The 18,103-nt window shown below is 47.2% G+C and overlaps 1 protein-coding gene across 3 annotated transcripts in view; it reads right to left on the bottom strand.

Moving 5' to 3' along the window:
• Positions 1–18,103, bottom strand: part of LRSAM1 (leucine rich repeat and sterile alpha motif containing 1) — a 362,528-nt gene that overhangs the window by 71,789 nt on the left and 272,636 nt on the right. For all 3 annotated transcript variants that reach the window (XM_078642118.1, XM_078642119.1, XM_078642120.1), the window contains one exon: positions 16,679–16,753. In XM_078642118.1, coding sequence (XP_078498244.1) covers positions 16,679–16,753 — 75 coding nt within the window. The remainder of the gene's footprint in view (positions 1–16,678; positions 16,754–18,103) is intronic.

The following is an 18,103-nucleotide window of genomic DNA, read 5'->3' as shown; positions in this document are numbered from 1 at the left end:
AGACTGGTATCAAGTAGAGATATTGATAATATCTATATAAACTCCCCCGCCCCTTTGCCTAGCTCGACAGTAACGTTTAGCTCCAAGATTATTATAATGCTGATCTTGGAAAATGCGAATCATTTCCTTAAAAGGAGAACTGATGTTTTCTATGTAGATTCTAGTGCAGTGTCCAACTGCAATAGTACTTTGTTGAATCCTCAGGGTAAAGTTTCAGGACCCAGTATTGATGGAGGTCTGTCAACTTAAAGGACATCACTTCCTCTGTAAGTAGAGGTTTAGGTAGGAGAGGTATAAATGTTGTGGAGTTGGAGGAACTGAGTGCTCTGGCGCTGGAGTTGGGTAGCAGGCATACTGAACCGTGCAAGTAACAAATCAAAGTATCCGTGCAGTAGGGGTAGCCCCTGGGGTAACTTAGTATTCTGGAATATGGCAGGCCTAGGTCAGTCTGAAATTGAATTCTGTAATGCACTTTAATTCTTTGATCATATGTCTGCAGGAAACCTGGGTCGGTACTGATTGTACTTATGAGAATTGTTTTGTTTTTTCATGTGCAGCAAAAAACTCCACAAAAAGCCTTTGCTAGTGGAGGTACTGCCATTCTGATGAACAATAATATTAATTGGAACCAAAAAATATTTGTTCATCCATCTAACCTATGCCTCTGTTGTTTAAAGCTGGTCATGTTTAATGAGGGAGGAGGATGGTCACCTTTTTTGCTAGTAAATCTGTATATTCCGCCGGGTAGGCCTCAGGATAATTTAGTTAACTCCATGTTTGTTTTTGTCCACAATATCAGTCAACTCATGGAATGTCCCTGTGTAATTATGGTAGGGGACTTTAATGCCAAGGTATCACATTCAGCATGTATGACCTTCTGTAAAGCTGAAATGGACGAAGCAGAGTCTATTTCTGAAGCAGTTCTTCCAGAAAAGTCCAGAATAGATAGACAAGGCTAACTATTCATGGAAAATCTGGGATTGCATGATTTTGTTTGTTTTAATGGCAGATTCCCCAAAGATTCTCCTGCCTCCTACTCTTTTTTTCTTTCCCCTTGTGGTCAATGTTTAATTTACTTTATGGTGGTGTCACATCAAATCTTCAGTGACTGCTCGCACCTGAAGATCTTGGGGACAGATTTAAGTGATCATAGTATCCTTTCCTTGTCTGTTGACTTAAGAGTTTAAGGTTCATGATTCCTGGAATTCCAAGAAGGATAACATAGCCTACAATAAATCAAATAGGTGTAATTATGGCCTTGCAGTAATAAAAAGGCCTTGGGCCAATGTCTTGAAGTTGTAAGTTTAGGTACCCTTGTTGCGTCCTCAAATGACCTCATTTCTTGGTATGAAATGCAGTTTACCTCTTTCCATGCTTACAGGAGTATAGCTAGAGAAAAAAGTTCTAAACCATCTATTAGGACATCCTGGGCTGTAAAAAACCTAAATCTTCTAATAAAGAAGCAATTGAAATGTTTTACAATCCTGAAACAGAACAAGCCTGAACACGTCAGAAAGGAAGAGGAAAGGAAGTGGATTAATCTGATCGAAGCCGCTTCCTCTTACAATCCAAGAAAATAGCACAATACTGTGACTCCAGAGTCACTGCACAAGCAAGTCTGATATCGGTTGACAACTGGACCAAGTGTATTTCCGAGCAATACGCTTGCAATTCAAGTGGTAGTGTTTTGCCTGTTTTAACTGTTGATGCAGATTCTCTAGTACTTTATGGTCCACTCTCCAGTAAATATATTGAGGTATTAATTAAAGATGCAAGAACTTCTGGTGCCATGGGACCTGATTAATTCCTCATAGCTCTAATTTATGGCCATTATTCCAGCATTGCTACCCGTCTGGCAATATCCCATCATCCTGGAAGGGAAGCATTAATGTTCCTGTGTATAAACAAGCATTGGCATAGCCAATTGGTCTGGCCTTTGGGACCTTATAAGTGTTTAGCCATGCAACAGTTGATGTTGTTGCACCAAGGATATTGTGCTGCGTAACTAAATACCTATGAGGTCCCAAGAGCGAGACCTATTGGCTATGCCAATTCTTGTTTCATTAGCTTCGGAGTGTTATCGCCAGCGCAGAAGAGTGTGCTTTAACTCTTTATTACTGCTGCTTCTGCGTGTTCCCTTTTGTCTGCCACAGGTCAAAACCCCAAAAGCGTATAAGACAGGTGGCATTGTTTCATATAGTTTTTAGAAATGGTGCTGTTATTTAAAAGGATTCGTTCTAAATATATCAAATGCTAATACAAAGATGACATAACATGTCTGGCAGGAGATACTCAAATAATTATTTCTTTTCTCCTGGGCATGCACTTCTATACTCGATTTGTACGACGTAATGAGACGTGAGTATCCAGGGTCTGGTATTGGTTACGTCTGGTTAATAATGAAACCATGCCCTGATTTTTGCTTAACAGTGCGTCATCATACCAGTTTGCAGAAGTACAGTTCTGGGTGTTCTTCAGAGGCAGAGCTCTGTCTAGAGTTTAACTAATTTTGGTCCTCAGAGCAAAATATGCTTGAAATGCACAGGAACAAACCTTTGCAAACTAGCTGATTCGGCACACTCAACTACTTAGTGGCAGCTGGTGAAAAATATTGTGGTGTGAAAAAGGAGCTTGTCAGCACTTGGCAGCTGCCTGGCTCTTGTAAACCAAATTATAATAAGAAGCAATTGAGATATTGGGCCCGTTGCCAAGCGCGCGCGGGGACGGTAATTAGAAACAGATGGCCCCTGTGAACCGCTGCTCGCTTCCGCAAGGTGGATGCCGCCACGCGCACGAGTGTTAGGAAAAGTGCAAACTAATTCCAAAAGGCCATCTCCTAGAGCAGCGCATGCGTGTTGCGCTAGGCTCGACCTAAAGAGGACCGAAAACGTTGCCCGCCAGTTATAGGCAAATCAACCTTTCTGGATGCAAGAGGCAAATAATTTGCCAAAAGCATTTTACTTCATCTCCAAGAATGGGCACCTGGAAACATCCTTATTCCTGTAGAGCAGGATGCTTTCCGTAAGAATTGTGAAACTTTTGACAATATTACGGCTTTGAAAACACTTATAGAAAAGTCCCTTTAGTTTAGGGGTATGCCTATGTCTTCTGCATTTATTGATTTCTCCACAACTTTTAACAGGGTAGACCGAGGGACGCTGTGGAGAAAATTGCTTGTGCTAGGAATTCCTGCTCATCTTTTGAGGCTCATAATAGTCCTTCATTCTTCTACGTGGACTCAAGTCCTGATGAAAGGAAACCAAGGTTTGTCAAGAAGAGTGGCGACACAGAATGGTTTGAAGCAGAGCTCTCTGCTGGCCCCACTTCTCTTCCCACTTTAAACTTGAAATTTGCACCACAGAGTAGGTCTGGTAAGGGGGACTCGCCCAAACTTGGTTTGATGGATGCTCATTATGTTTTATATGCTGACGATGTAATATTGTTGGAATTAAATCCAATAGGTCTCCAAAGGCACCTTTGAAGAGGAACACTATTTAAAAATAAATATTTCCAAGAGTAAAATCCTGACGTTTAGAAAGAATGGTGTCAGAACTAGACAAAATTTAAATTGTTTCTTGGGGAGTGTTGATATGGAAAAATTGCAATTTTATCCTTACGTTGGCAAGATTTTTTCAAGTAACTGCACCAAAAATGATCATATAAACCATTGCAGAAGCAAGGCACTATCCTAGGCCTCTGCGAATCACAGACTGTATAAGTGCTGTGGGAAAAGGCACTTTGCACGTCTTCTCAGTCTGTAAGGAAAAAATTGCGGTCACACTGAACTATGCCTGTGAAGTGATGGACATGCATTGGACTTTTTCAATATTGCTGAGGGAGGTATTTGGCATCAAATCCCTAATTTGAATTATTTGCCTGCAAGTCTGTTCTTTGACTCAGTTGCCTTATCCTCCATGGTTGTGCTTGATATGGCAGAAGTGTTGAGGTGGGGGAATAGCTTGCTAGGAAGCGAAAAGGGTGTCTATCTTAACACTGGGCGAAGCACTACGCTACGCTCGTGTAGTTTGCGAAGTTTGTGCAACTTCGCACTACGCAAGCTGCACGTAGCACAGTGCGAACACGCGTAGCGCAGCGGTATTTTTTTGCTTGTTCGCGGTCCTCAACGTCATGTTCGCGACCGCGAGCAAGCAAAATGACATCCCAGCGAGATTCTCAACGCAGGGAGGTCAGGTTTCTCATTGCTAATGGTCGCGCATGCTCGCGACCGCTCGCGATGAGAAACTACCAGTCAGCGTTGAGAAAGCTGCCGCTCGAGTAAAAATCTACTCGAGCGGCAGAAAACTACAGCTCGCACTGTGCAAGATGCCATTTTCAATGATTGCACAGTGCCAGATGCTTGTCCGCACTGTGCAATCATTGAAAACGCATCTTGCACAGTGCGGACATGCTACTACGCAGCTCGCGTAGTGCTACGTGAAGTTCGCGTAGTGCGAAGTGCACTTCGCGTAGCGCTACTTCGCAAACTACGCCCAGGGTTAGTCTATCTGAGCCGCATTAGAGCACAAAATCTTTCACACTATGAGAGAGAAGTGCATTTTATTCCTCTTTCATAAAAGCAATGGAAGTGTTTTAAATTGTTCAAAATGGGGATGCTCCATTTCCAAAACCTAATTTTAAAAGTTTAATTAACAAATCTTTGTATACAGTGAGCAGGAAAAGGGATATTTTACTTAGTTTGCAACATGAGAGGAAAAAAAGTTTAATAGAAGGTACCATATGCAAAAAAAACCCTACCTCTGGTGGTATGGGGACAGAGCGGACCCAGCCTAAGCCGTGGAGCGACGCTGCATGGGAGATCGTTCTCTACATACTGTCCTTTACTCTGCCCCGATGAGGCGTCCCCTGCCGTCGGCTACGCGGATTGTGTTCCAGCTTTGGAGGCAGGCTCTGCAGCGAATGGGCTGGTGGAATAGGCTGACCCGGGACACCCCACTTTGGCACAATGGCCGTTTCACGCAGTTGCTGTCTCTCTCCGGGTTTCGTGATTGGGACAACATTGGGATTTCTACCCTGGGGAACGTCATGCGGGGCACGGTTCTAAAATCTTTTCAGGATATCCAAAAGGATTTCCAAATGCCCAAAACCCAATTCTTCAAATATCTACAGTTTAAACACGCGATATCCCCCAGCTTGGAAGGTCTCGACTCCCTGCCGGTGTTTAGCCCCCTAGAGGCTAAGGTATTCGCTAAGGTATTCATGGGCGACCTCTTAGACCATAAGATCTGTAAAATGTATCAATCCCTGGTTACTCATTGATCCCCCTCCTTGCAGCGTCTGTGTGAGGCATGGGAGGGTGATGTGGGTCAAATGGAGGAGGAGGACTGGACAGAGGCATTGGCCTCCCCGCGTGGGGCGGCTATTGTCGTAAGCCTGCGGCTTATCCAGTTCGAATACCTTCATAGGGTCTATTTCACCAGGGTTAGGCTCTGGAGGGCGGCTTGGTGGCTTCCCCGGTGTGTCTTCGTTGTGGGCTCGAAGAAGGGACCTTGCTACACACTATCTGGCGCTGCACACTACTTGCAAGATTTTGGAGGGGGGGTCCTGGTCTGCCTTTCCGAGGTTCTGGGGTGGGAGCTTCCTAGCTTGCCGAAACTTGTCCTCCTTCATGTGATGGAATGGATCGGGGCAATATTTATCAGCGCCACCTTATGTTATTGGGCTTCACCTTAGCGAAGAGAGATATAGCGAGAGCCTGGAAGGCGGTGGTGGCTCCCCCGGTCTCGGTCTGGAAGAGAGGTTTGGACTTCTGTATGGGTCTTGAAATTCCTATCTTTAAAGCTAGGGGTTGCCCCGTTACCATTATAAGATTTGGAAGCGCTGGGCGGATTATCGTTGATTGGAATTGGAGCCGCAGCGGGAGGCCCGGATCCAGGATTTGGTGTGATCTGTGCGCCTTCTTCGTTGTCCTTGATCTTTAAAGGGTTGCCCTTATCGCCATGGCAGAAGCCGATATTTTAACATTGGGCGTTCAAGTAGAGCAGTGGCAGTTGGGTTTAGAGATATACTTTTCAGGAATGAGGAGTCGGTGCATGGGGGGTGGGGGTTTGCAGGGGTTGATTTTATATGTATTGCATTTCAGATTCTCCTGTTTAAATTAGTGAAATGGTCGATATCTTTTGTATGGTACATGCGGCAGTTGTCTCTGGGATTCAGAGGTCTGCATTATATGTGTTCCTTTGACAAATAAAATTTGTTTAAAAAAACCCTACCTCACATGGTATCTTCTGCATGGTGTTTGGAGAAATATCTTGCTTTTAAGGCTAAATTTGCTTCCTTTGCAGGTGTTTACTGGAATATGGAAAGGTAGTCCGAAGGAAGAGAGATTTTGTGATATTTGTCTCAAATATGTTCAAGATCTCCATCATGTGGTTTTTTTGTATGTCCATATCTGCACCCTGCACATTGTCACTTTCTGAGACTGATTCTTTTGAAATACAATATAAACTCGGAAGCTAGGCTCAACAACTACAAGTCCCATGACAAATGAAACAACCATTCATGAAATGTAAAGCACAGTCCATTATCTCTGGAATCGTCTTAAGGTAGCCCTCTATATTTGCAGAGAACATCTGAAACTGAGGTCAGTCAAACAAAAAGATGTAGAACTAGAAATTGTGCAATGTAATGATTTTCATGCTCTATTTATTCCTGGACCTGCTCATTCCCTAAAGATAAAGATGAAAATTTGGCTTGGTGTTGTATTTTAATGAATCCATGCTTAAGCTGCCAAAAATAGTAATTAGAGGAGTAAATAAATAAGAATATATATCTTTCTACATTCCCATCTGTATATGTGCAGCAGTACTAAATGCCACTTTAATGATCAGTTCATTATTATATCCTTGTATGAAGATGGGATAATTCAAGCCTCTATGGCCTTACTACAATTGAGAATTCTTCTTTGAGATAGATGCACAAGTTACTACTTGTGTAACGATCTATCTGAAAGAGACACGTTAGTATTAGATTCCTTACCTTAGAATAGATACCCCAGCAATACCAACCCCGGTGGTGGGTCTGCGAACCAATAATCACACCAGAAAGTCCTGGAGGACAGAACGGCCAAAGAAGCCATCCCTCCGGACTTGGCTGTCCAGGCAGTAGTGTCTTGCAAACGTGTGCAGCGATGCCCATGTAGCTGCCTGACAGATGTCTTGTAAGGGCACTCCCCGGCCCAGGGCAGTTGTAGTCGCCGTGGCTCGGGTAGAATGAGCCCGCAATCCAACAGGGGGCTCCTTTTTAGCCAAGGAGTAAATGCCTGGATACACAAGATGATCCACCGGGAGATGGTCCTCTTGTGCACCGCTTTACCCTTCTTAGAGCCCACGTAACCAACAAAGAGTTGGTCATCCACCCGGAGCCGCTCTTCCTCTTTAGAGGGATGCGGTGGCGGGAAGAAGGTTGGCAAGGTGATAGACTGCCCGATGTGGAAGGCCGTGACAACCTTGGGCAGGAAAGATGGCTTAGTACGCAACACCACTTTGTCTGGATGGACAGAAAGAAAAGGTGGAGTTAAAGAAAGGGCCTGGAGCTCACTCACTCTCCTGGCAGAGGTGGTGGCAACCAGGAAAGCAGTCTTCAGAGTAAGAAGGCGGAGAGGACAGTTGTGAAGTGGCTCAAAGGGAGCGCACATCAGAAACGTAAGAACCAGGTTCAAGTCCCACTGAGGCATCACAAACGGAACAGGAGGGAATGTGTGTGTGATGCCCTTTAGAAATCTATTTACAATAGGGGACTTGAACAAAGAAGGTTGATCAGGCAGTCTCAGAAAGGCTGAAAGGGCAGAAAGGTAGCCCTTGATAGTGCCCAGAGCAGAGCCCTGCTGGGCAAGAGAAAGAAGGAAGAGAAGAACCTCAGAAAGAGGGGCAGCAAGAGGATCCACAGCCTTTGCTGTGCACCATGCCACAAATCTGTTCCACCTGCAGGCGTATACAGACTTTGTGGAGGGACGCCTGGCTGCCAGAATGACGTTACAGACTTCAGGAGGCAAGTCAAATGGCCTCAACTGTCGCCGCTCAATCTCCAAGCATGGAGGTGGAGACTGGACAGGTTCGGGTGGAGGACCGTCCCCTGTTGCTGCGACAGAAGGTCCTCCTGAAGAGGTAGACGAATCGGGGGATCGACTGACATACTGAGTAGCTCTGGATACCAGTACCTTCGTGCCCAGTCCGGAGTCACAAGGATGACTTGGGCCCGGTCGCGCTTGATCTTCTTCAGCACTCTGGGCAGAAGTGGTATAGGCGGAAAGGCGTACAATAGACCGCAACTCCACTCGCGACGAAAAGCGTCTCCGAACGAGTGCCACCTTGGAAATTCCAACGCGCAGAACTGATGACATTGCGAGTTCTCTTCGGTAGCAAATAGATCTAACCAAGGCTCTCCCCATTGCTGAAAGAGGCCTTGCGCCACGTCCGAGTTCAGACGCCATTCGTGATCCATCATGCACCGACGGCTGAGCTCGTCCGCCCTGGCGTTCAGAGATCCTGCCAGGTGTTGAGCCACCAAGGTCCCGCCCTGGCGTTCCAGCCATTGCCAGAGGCGCAGAGCCTCCTGGCAAAGGGTCCACGACCCCACCCCGCCCTGTTTGTTGCAGTACCACATGGCGGTGGTGTTGTCCGTGAACACCTGCACTACACTCCCCCGGACAGAGGGGAGGAATGCCTTCAGTGCTAGACGAATCGCCCGTAACTCCAACAGGTTGATGTTGAGCCGGGCCTCCGCCGGAGACCAGAGGCCTCTGATCTCCGCCTCTCCCATGTGGCCTCCCCAGCCCTGGAGGGACGCGTCCGTCACAACTACATGCTCCGGTTGGGCAAGGGAGAGGGATCTGCCGCTGACCCAATCGCGGTCCGTGAGCCACCACTGCAGCTGTCTCGCAGTGCCCTCCGAGATCAGGACGTGGTCGGACAGGTTGCCCTGATGCTGGGCCCACTGAAACTTCAGGTCCCACTGCAGAGCCCGCATCCGCCACCTGGCGTGATGCACCAGTAGGATGCAGGAGGCCATCAGCCCCAGAAGCCGCAGCGTCAACCTGACCGAGACCCGGGATAACGGCTGAAAGATGGGAATCGGAGCCTGAATATTCAGGACCTGCTGTTCGGGTGGATAAACCCGAAACTGCGCCGAGTCGAGAACCGCTCCGATGAAGAAGAGCTTCTGAGAGGGGCACAGGTGTGACTTCGGCACATTGATGGAGAACCCCAGCTGGTGCAGGAGATCTGCTGTAGTCTGGAGGTGGCTGACGACTGTCTGGGGCGAGCCCGCCTTCAACAACCAGTCGTCGAGGTAGGGGAAGACTGAAACCCCTAACCTGCGCAGATGAGCTGCGACCACCGCCATCACCTTTGTGAACACCCGTGGGGCGCTGGTAAGGCCGAAGGGGAGCCCGGTATACTGAAAGTGCTCGTGGCCAACCGTGAACCGCAGGTAGCGCTGGTGGGCCGGCAGGACGGGGATGTGGAAATAAGCGTCCTGCAAGTCCAACGCTACCATCCAGTCTCCTGGGTCAAGGGTAGCTAAGACCTGAGCCAGTGTCAGCATTTTGAACTTCTCCTTCCGGAGGAAGCCGTTGACATTCCGTAGGTCCAAGATAGGGCATAGGCCCCCTTTGCCCGATGTGACGGTGCGCCAGTGGGAGAGGTGATGGTGAACCCTGCCCCCCACTGGCGTCACATGGGCCTGAAAGCACGGACTAGGAGGGTTTTGAGGTGGATGCTGCGGGGGAAGGTGTGGACTGACCTCGCCGTTGTCCCCGACCGCCACCACGGTGGTTTCCACTGCCGCCACCGCGTTGGGTATTACCATGGGTATTACCATGCGGAGCGTGGCTGGCAGCACGTGTGGGTACACCCCTTATGTGGCCACGAAAGGAATGAAAGGCAGCCGATTGCTGGCGCGGGGCCGAGAGGCCCAAGAACTTGGCCCTAGCCCTGGAGTCCTTAAAGCGCTCAAGCGCATGGTCTGCCTTGTCGCCAAAAGGGCGACGGCCATCAAACGGCAAGTCAGTGTGTTTTGGACATCGGCCGAAAAGTTGGCGGACCTCAACCAGGCGTGACGTCTGACCGCCACTGTCGTTGCCATCGCTCTACCTAGTGAGTCGGTGGTGTCCAGCCCACACCGGATAGAATACTTGGCTGCATCCCGGCCCTCCACAAGGGCTTGGCCGAGTTTGGCCTGTACCTCCAACGGACACTCTGGCAGCACTTCCGCAACCGTATCCCACAGAGAGTGGGTGTAACGGCCCAAGAGGCATGCGGTGTTGGAAGACCGCAGTCCCAGACTAAGGGATGAGAAGATCTTTTTACCATACTGCTCATAACTCTTGGATTCCCTGTCCGGCGGAGCCGACGGGAACGCGGTCTGGGAATTGGAGGCCTGGATAACCAGGCTCTCTGGGGTGGGGTGGGTGAACAGGAAACATGGGTCGCCCGGGGCCGGGCGGTGGCGTCTGGCCACGTTCCGATCTACGGGCGAACCCGTAGCGGGCTTGGACCAAGTGCCCAAAAGAACGTCAGTTAAGGCCTCATTAAACGGCAGCAGAGGCTCGGCCGAGCATGACTGCGGCTTAAGGACCTCGGTGAGGAGGTTAGTCCTCACGGCCGCGACGGGGAGCTCAAGGCCCAAGGCCTTGGCCGCCCTCATCAACACCACACTATAGGTTGCCCCCTCCTCCGTAGCCACGGTAGGAGGCGAGACAAAGCCAGTGTCAGGCGAAGTGTCTATACCACTGGCCTCCCCAAGTTCCTCTGCCCAGTCCTCTTGAGACTGGCATTCACGTGCCAGAGGGTCCTCAGACTCCTCCCAATCCTCCTCATCACCATCTCCTGGTATTCAGGGTTAGGAAAAGATGAGGCCGGTTCATGGAAAATGAATTCTCCGAACGACGTCATATGCGGCGCCCAGCGGCGCCGCACCAGCGCCGGAACCGGGTCGAGGGAGGCGTCGGGGACGCCGCCGCCCGAGGGCGGAGCCGGAGGTGACACCTGAGGGGTCGGCGCCGGGAAGGTCGTCAAATCCACCGGCGATGACCCGGAACCGCATCCAGTGGGGCCCTGCGGCGCCGGGCCCGAAGGCGCTGGCGGCGTTGGAGCCGAAGCACCCGACGGCGTTGGGGCCGAAGCTCCTGACCCGCTAGGACCCCCAGACGGGGCCGCTGGGCCTGAAGGCGCCGCGGAGCCCGTCGGAGGAGGGAGGGACCTCATGGCCATGAGGAACCGCTCGGGGGGGGAGTCGGAAGAGCGATGACGTCTCTTCGACTTCTTGTGCTTACCTGACGACTTCGACCCTGAGGAGTGATGTCGACTCCCGGAGCTATGATGACTCCGCTCCCGCGACCGGTCCCTCGACCTCCGTCCGGACCGGGACCTCTCTTGGCGCGAGGCCGACTGCCGGAGTTCGAGTCGCTTACGGGACTGCTCCCGTCTAGCCTTCGAAGTCAGGGCCCGGCAGTCGGAACAGGTCTTGTCGTCGACGCCGAGACAGTGGAGACACTGACGGTGAGGGTCCGTGACCGACATCAGCCGGTCGCAATCCTCACAGGGCTTAAAACCAGGTATCCCTACCGGCACCGTTTCGGAGTCGAAGACTCGAAAAAGGAGATCAAAAAGATCAAAAAGAGTTAGTCAAAAAGTGACTAAGGTACCACTTTTTCCGGATCTGCGCTGCTGGCGCGGAAAAAAGAAGAACTGACGTCAGCACGCGGAGGCGGCGTCTAAGTACTCCGACTACGTCATCACGGTGCCCACGACGCCGACGACGGACGCGGAGCCGCAGACGACGCCTACTGACGCGCAAGGGTACTGCTACGCAAAAATTTCCGGATCCAGTCTGACGCCTGGGGATATTCTAAGATAAGGAATCGAATACTAACGTGTCTCTTTCGGAGAAGCACATACTATATTCTTTTTCGGAAGTGGATGCAAGGATTATGCTAGTTTAAAGCTTTTCACTTCATTACAGGTTTGAAGTAGAAACATTTAATATTATTGCCGCTGTCATAATGTCTTCTAACCTTGCTCCCAAGGTTTTTTGGTGTCATGCAGAGTCTCATAAAGGAATACCAAAACTGGAAGTATCAAAGCCAACCTCAGCCGTGACTCATTTGATCCATTGAGCCAAAGTTCGTTCAGGTTGTGGAGAAAACTTTCTTAAAGGAAAGTAGCAATTGTCCCGCTCTATTTGTCATCATTTCGCTAATGTTCTCTTCATATGCTCTCAAACAACATGACCCAGGATTTCTTCGGAAGCTTGCACAAGATTTAGATCTTGATTTGGACTTGGTGCGCTTTTCAAATATAAATAACTTTAAACCATCACATCCTAGCACTGTGCAGGTGCGTATGTGCCTAGCCATGCCTCTTAACTACATTAAGAAGCTGCCATTTCTATATCTCCAGACCGATTCATAAGGTCGGCCCCATTAGATCCTGCACTTTTTTCACCCTTAGATGGGTGAAGGGGTCTGTACCCTCAACAGATATATCTCTGATGTCACATCTGCCAGACAACTAAAAACACCCATCTCCTACCTGCTTCATGCGCTTGCCACTAAACGTAAAACATCGGTAAGTAACAGAAGTTAGTGTCGGCATTTTAATCATTCTTATTAACCTGAGAATCTCAGCAACCCATATGGTATGCTAAGTCAACCAACACCAAATTGGATACTGTAGGAAACTGGAATTTTGTTGCAGTTGTCCCCCCACTTTCTGCCCTCTTTTTGACAACTACATGCTTGTTTTTCAATTCGGACAGTGCACTCAGGCTTGCTAACCAGACCTCAGTGCTAGTGCTCTTTCTCCTAATGCTGTTACATTCTAATTGTAAACCAATTGGCAAGGACTTTATCACCCCTATATGTCCCTAGTAAATGATAACCCTGGTACCCAGGCCATGAGTACAAAAGATGTTCCATAAGGGCTACAGCATGTCTTTTGCCACCCTAAGGGACCCACGTACAAATTGCATGCAGGCTGCCATTGTAGACTACGAGTCGTGGTGCACACACAACATGGCACTCGCTGTGTGCCATGCCAAAGTCACTGCATGTAATATATGTAAATGTACCCCTACAGCAGGCCTTTTAGCCCTAAGACCTTACATTAAATGTGAGGGCATATCTGCATGTGCAGCTATGCCCCTGTGCTGTCTAGTTCAATTACTAGATGGTACAAGTGAACAGGGAAGCCATCTTAAGTACAAGTTCTGGGCATTGGTCATCATGAGTTACCCAGCCACATGATGGTGTCACTGAAAATACTGGTGTGTGCTATCAAACACCAATCTGCACTGCTGCAGTGTCTTTATTTTATTATGACATGAACTCAGAAGGCTCCTTAGAGGTGCCCCCTGAAGAGATCTACCACTATCTAGTGTGCTGGGTGACTGTTATCGACGAGCCTGCCACAACAGACGAGTTTCTGACCCCCTGCAGCAGACAGCCACACTCTCCGAGGCCAGAGACAATGTTTACTCTGAAGGAAGATGTTCACACCTCCTCCAGCAGGATGACTATTGATTTAGCATATCAAGGCCAGGGGATTCAAAGCCCCTGCTGTCTTTGATATCTGACCCCAGCTTTCCCTAGACCTGAGAGATGCCACCTACTGCCTTGAGGCCCATTTGGCACCAGGACAAGCAGGAAAATAGCTATGCAAGTAGGTGTGTTGCACCGCCAAGCTAGTCACATCCCTAAGGTGGGCTACCTGATGTGCACTTCGAAAAAAGGGTTCCACTATCCAACTTTTGGTGGAATTATGAACTCTGGGACAGGGTTATGCCCACTCCCCACAGGAAGTAGTCATATAGGGATTGTAGTGACCTCAAGTGTAAGTAGCCCATTGACTAATACCCACCCCCTTTAACTCCCCTTATGTCTGTATTTGGGTGGCCCCCTAACACCTGGAACTCAGATTAAACTGATTCAAGAAGAAGAAGGACAAAGAAGAGTCAAAGAACCATGGACTATCTGTGGATTTGGCACCAAACCCTGCCTGCCTGCTCCTGTCTCAACAATTGCAAAGACCTGACTCGTCCTGCTGTTGTCTGTTGTTCATCCTCCAAAAGCTTCGGAGGGCTGCCACCACTTCAGCAACACATCAGCATCTCCCTTGACGTGGAGGAGCCACTTCCCTGCAGCCACCAACCGCAACGTCCAGTTCACCAATCTGTTGACCACTAAGAACACCAACGCAGCAGCCACGCAGGAGGAGGTCACATTGCTTCAGGAGGCCAGATATGTCTCCCCACCAAGTTTAGAGATACCAAGACCCCAAGGAGTCGCCCTGCACCAATACCTGGGGTAACAGACCTCTTGCAGCCGCCAAGGTTTGTTTAGTGTCCAGCCCCAACACCGCCAAGACCGACCTACCAACAATGGCCATCAGCATCACCAAGGCCAGCACCGAGTGTGGCCCTGCTGCCCTGTTTTGTCACCATTTTCAGGTCGACCCCAAAAGAGAGAGCCTCCAACGCAAGCCTCCCGCCAGACAACACACCATTGCACCCAAGCTCCACAACCCAAGTCCGAGCCTCCCAACAGTGCCCTCTTGCCCCAGAGATCCTCAAGAAGGTTTCTCCACAGACTCCAGTGGTAGCGTTCGAGGCTAGCCTTGCGACCAGCACTTCTGCACCAGTACACCCCAGGCAGGTAAACCATCACTGTTGGTAGTTCAAAAGACTTTGGCCCCTACTTACCTTAAGACTAGAAGAACATTCCTGTAAGGCGATTGCAAGTGACCCAATGCAGTGTATGTTTCTCCCATATGATAATATTACCGAGTTCGAGCCTCATTCCCCAAATCTGAGTGTCTGAAAATCGTGAACTCAAAAAATACTTACCTAATCTCTTAGATCTTGGCAGCTAAATAAATATAAAAATCTATGTTTATTTTTCTAAATTGGTATAGGATTTCCTTATTGAGTGTGTGTGTCTCATTTACTGACTCTGTGTGTGCCTAACACTCCCCTCTGATAAGCCTAAGGCTGCTTGATCACACTACCACAAATAGAGCACCTTGGGATTCTTAGAGCAAGCCCCTGTACATTAGTAAGGGATACCTGGACTCTCCGCACAGTGCACCTTATTTTGGTACACTACATAGAGAGCCAGCTTGCTACAGATACCAAATTTGAGTCCCCTTGCTAACTTGTCTTTCAAAGTGTCACCGTAAAAGTAACACATCAAAAGTTGTGCCAACACCAATGATCTGTTAAATGTCAAAGGGAATGTAGTCCTGCAAGCCACTGCCATGTATAGCACTGCATGGGTAGGAGGCAGCTCAGACAAACTGGAAATGTAGAATGTTACATTTCAGCAGGACAATCACTTACAGTGATCCAACATATTGAGACCCAGAGGGGGGTCTTGATAGCATATCACAGAGTTTTATATTTACAGCAAATAATTAAGCTCTCAAATTATAAACCACTGAAGAACAAGCAACATCGTGGCTGGCCCTCAAGTCAGCTCTGATATTAATTCTGAACATCTAAAAGCATTCCTGAAGTATGTTGTCTTAAATTCCTGCTGTTTCAAGCTTTAATTCCGAGAACTCGGTGGAATACTAAGGTGCATAGTGGAAATGGGTCATTGCCCTCAACTTGAAGGAATATGTAATATTGCCCTTTCAATACTGTGTTTGTACGTAAAGATAAATGGGAGGTTGGGAACAGAACTTAAAAGAAACAAAAGATCATGAAAAAATGAGCGTAAGCCATGATGGGTGGAAATGCAATGAAAATTCTCCCTGACAAGAAATGTAAATTTCAGCACAAAACATTTGTTGCCAGATCAGAGGATGAAGTACCAGTATGACATTTTTTCACACAATTTGTACAAGTAATGATTAAAACAATTTGTTAACAAATGTGAATTTGTTACTTAGAGAACTCTGAAGTTTAGTCCCTCGCCATTTATGGTTGCGTAACAAAACAAGTTGCTGAAGCATTTCAGATTTCTCCGGCAGATGAAATCAAACACATTCAGTAATAGTCATAATTTCCGTAAAACATTTTGAGACCCTCTATAATCATTACATAAAAAGGATGTTACTGAAAGAAAAAGCATAACACACACAAGACAACAGCACATCTCACCATAGCTTTTTGAAATGAGATTAGTGGATGAGGTGGCCATTTTCTTTGTTTGTTGTTTGTCAGGACTTCAGTGGTCCAGGACACCTTCTACAAACATGGTCAATGCATTCGGGTTCTACATTCCTTAAACATCACTAGCAAGACTGATGGCTGAAATTCATATAATTCATAAAACAATATGTGACAGTACCAGGGTCTGGTCTCAAAGCTCTTTACAGAATGTTTATTGCAAACCTCTCTTTACCTTAGTTACTTTTTTTGTCAATTTTGAAACAAAGTTTAAATAACCTTCCTTTGTCTTTCAGTGTCAGCTGCATTTAGGTGTTACACAACCTACCTTTATGAGAAGCAGTGCATAATATTTTAAGAACAGCTCAAGGTACTGGCAACCACAGTTTTTCTTTTTTTTTTTAATATATACACAAAGCACTTCAAAGCGACTTAGCACTGCGTGCACTGCCAACATAAAATATGATTTCCCAGTGCCTTCACTGATTCACTGAGCTCGGTGAACTGATAGAAGGCGGAATGCTGCCTACCATTTATGAGTGTCATGACCTACCTGGTTCCTGATCTGCCTGTGCATCATGTCTTTCTTCAGCTGTAAAGCTTCAAATGCTGTTTTTTGGATCTCCGACTGCAAGATAAATGCAAAAATCAGATGTGGCTAGTGCGGACCAGTGTACCCTAGACTTCAGATCTGCAGCTTTAGTGTAAACAATCCTGCAACCTAAAGTAAAGGAAGGAACTGCCCTCAACATCAACACTGACTTCAAAAGACTACTAGCCATTGACACAAAGGGCAGTTCAGTTTAGAGCACATCAGAGTGCCACAAAGGTTGCCTATTAATTATCTTTACACCACACACAGATGAGTTCAACAACACGTACTAAGCCAACATTTAATGCACAAATCCCTTTGTGAAGGTTTTATATATACCTAGTTACCTACCTTCCTACTGGTTGCAGTTGTATTAACAATTAGGGCACCACTTTACAATGATCTTGCATGCTCTATTGCAATTACGAAAGCAGACCGCTTGACGATTCTTGCCTGCAGAGTACTGTGCGAAGTTGGAGCCCTCTTAATTATTATAATCAGATGCATTGGCTGTACTTTATATACAAGTATATACAACCAATGTATTTCCACAACAGATACATGTACTACAATATCCGCTTTCATTTAGGACCAGATGATCACAGTGAATTTCTAAGCCTATGACTGAGCCAACCTCTAGACAGCAGTGTACCTGCAGCCTCTCTAATCCTGTTGTGTGCAAACACAGAATCTTATATAAAGATGGTCACCCAATATTATGCTGGCTTTTTTAATTACACATTTTTTAATATATGATTCGATTCCTGCTTTGTGAAATATTTAAGGTAAGATGTTTCTGCTAATATTTTTAATATGTTTATGCTGGTTTTTGTTTAGACCCATTGAACATTGCTCCAAAGTACCCTGGGCCCTGGTACACACTATATAAAAGCTCTAAAATAAATAAAGTTCTCCTAAAATGAATGCTGCCTTGAACAGTTTGATGGTGTGAGCTTTTCGAATTTTTTTTAAAACAGAGCAATATTTTAAGGCTTCACATGAACGAAACTTAAAACTTCACACAGTGGTAAAATTGCTCTGCAAACCTGCATTCCCACTTTGAAAGGTTCTTTTAACTTGTCACTTGGGGGTTCAACCCATACTACTTACACTCTCTTTCTATTGCCTTTGGTAACTATACAAAGCTCTGCGAGTGATCTTTTTCAGCATTTGTTGCACCTTGCTCTGGTGGCACCCAAAATGGTAGAGTAAGTGTTGAGTCGAAGAAGGAGCTTAGATTTGGGTGCAGAGAACACAGCTATTCCAGACATTTGGACGATTTAGGCACATTCTGAATTGGCACTGCGAGAGGTGGCTGCAGTTTGAGTTGAGCTGACAAAGGTTAAATTCATATGTAGTTTAGTTACATACCATATAAAAAAATTG

This window comes from Lissotriton helveticus, chromosome 5_1 (assembly GCF_964261635.1).
Source record: "Lissotriton helveticus chromosome 5_1, aLisHel1.1, whole genome shotgun sequence".
Classification (NCBI taxonomy): Eukaryota; Metazoa; Chordata; class Amphibia; order Caudata; family Salamandridae; genus Lissotriton; species Lissotriton helveticus.
The sequence above is the reverse complement of the archived record's forward strand: the minus strand, read 5'-3'. Positions and strand labels throughout refer to the sequence as shown.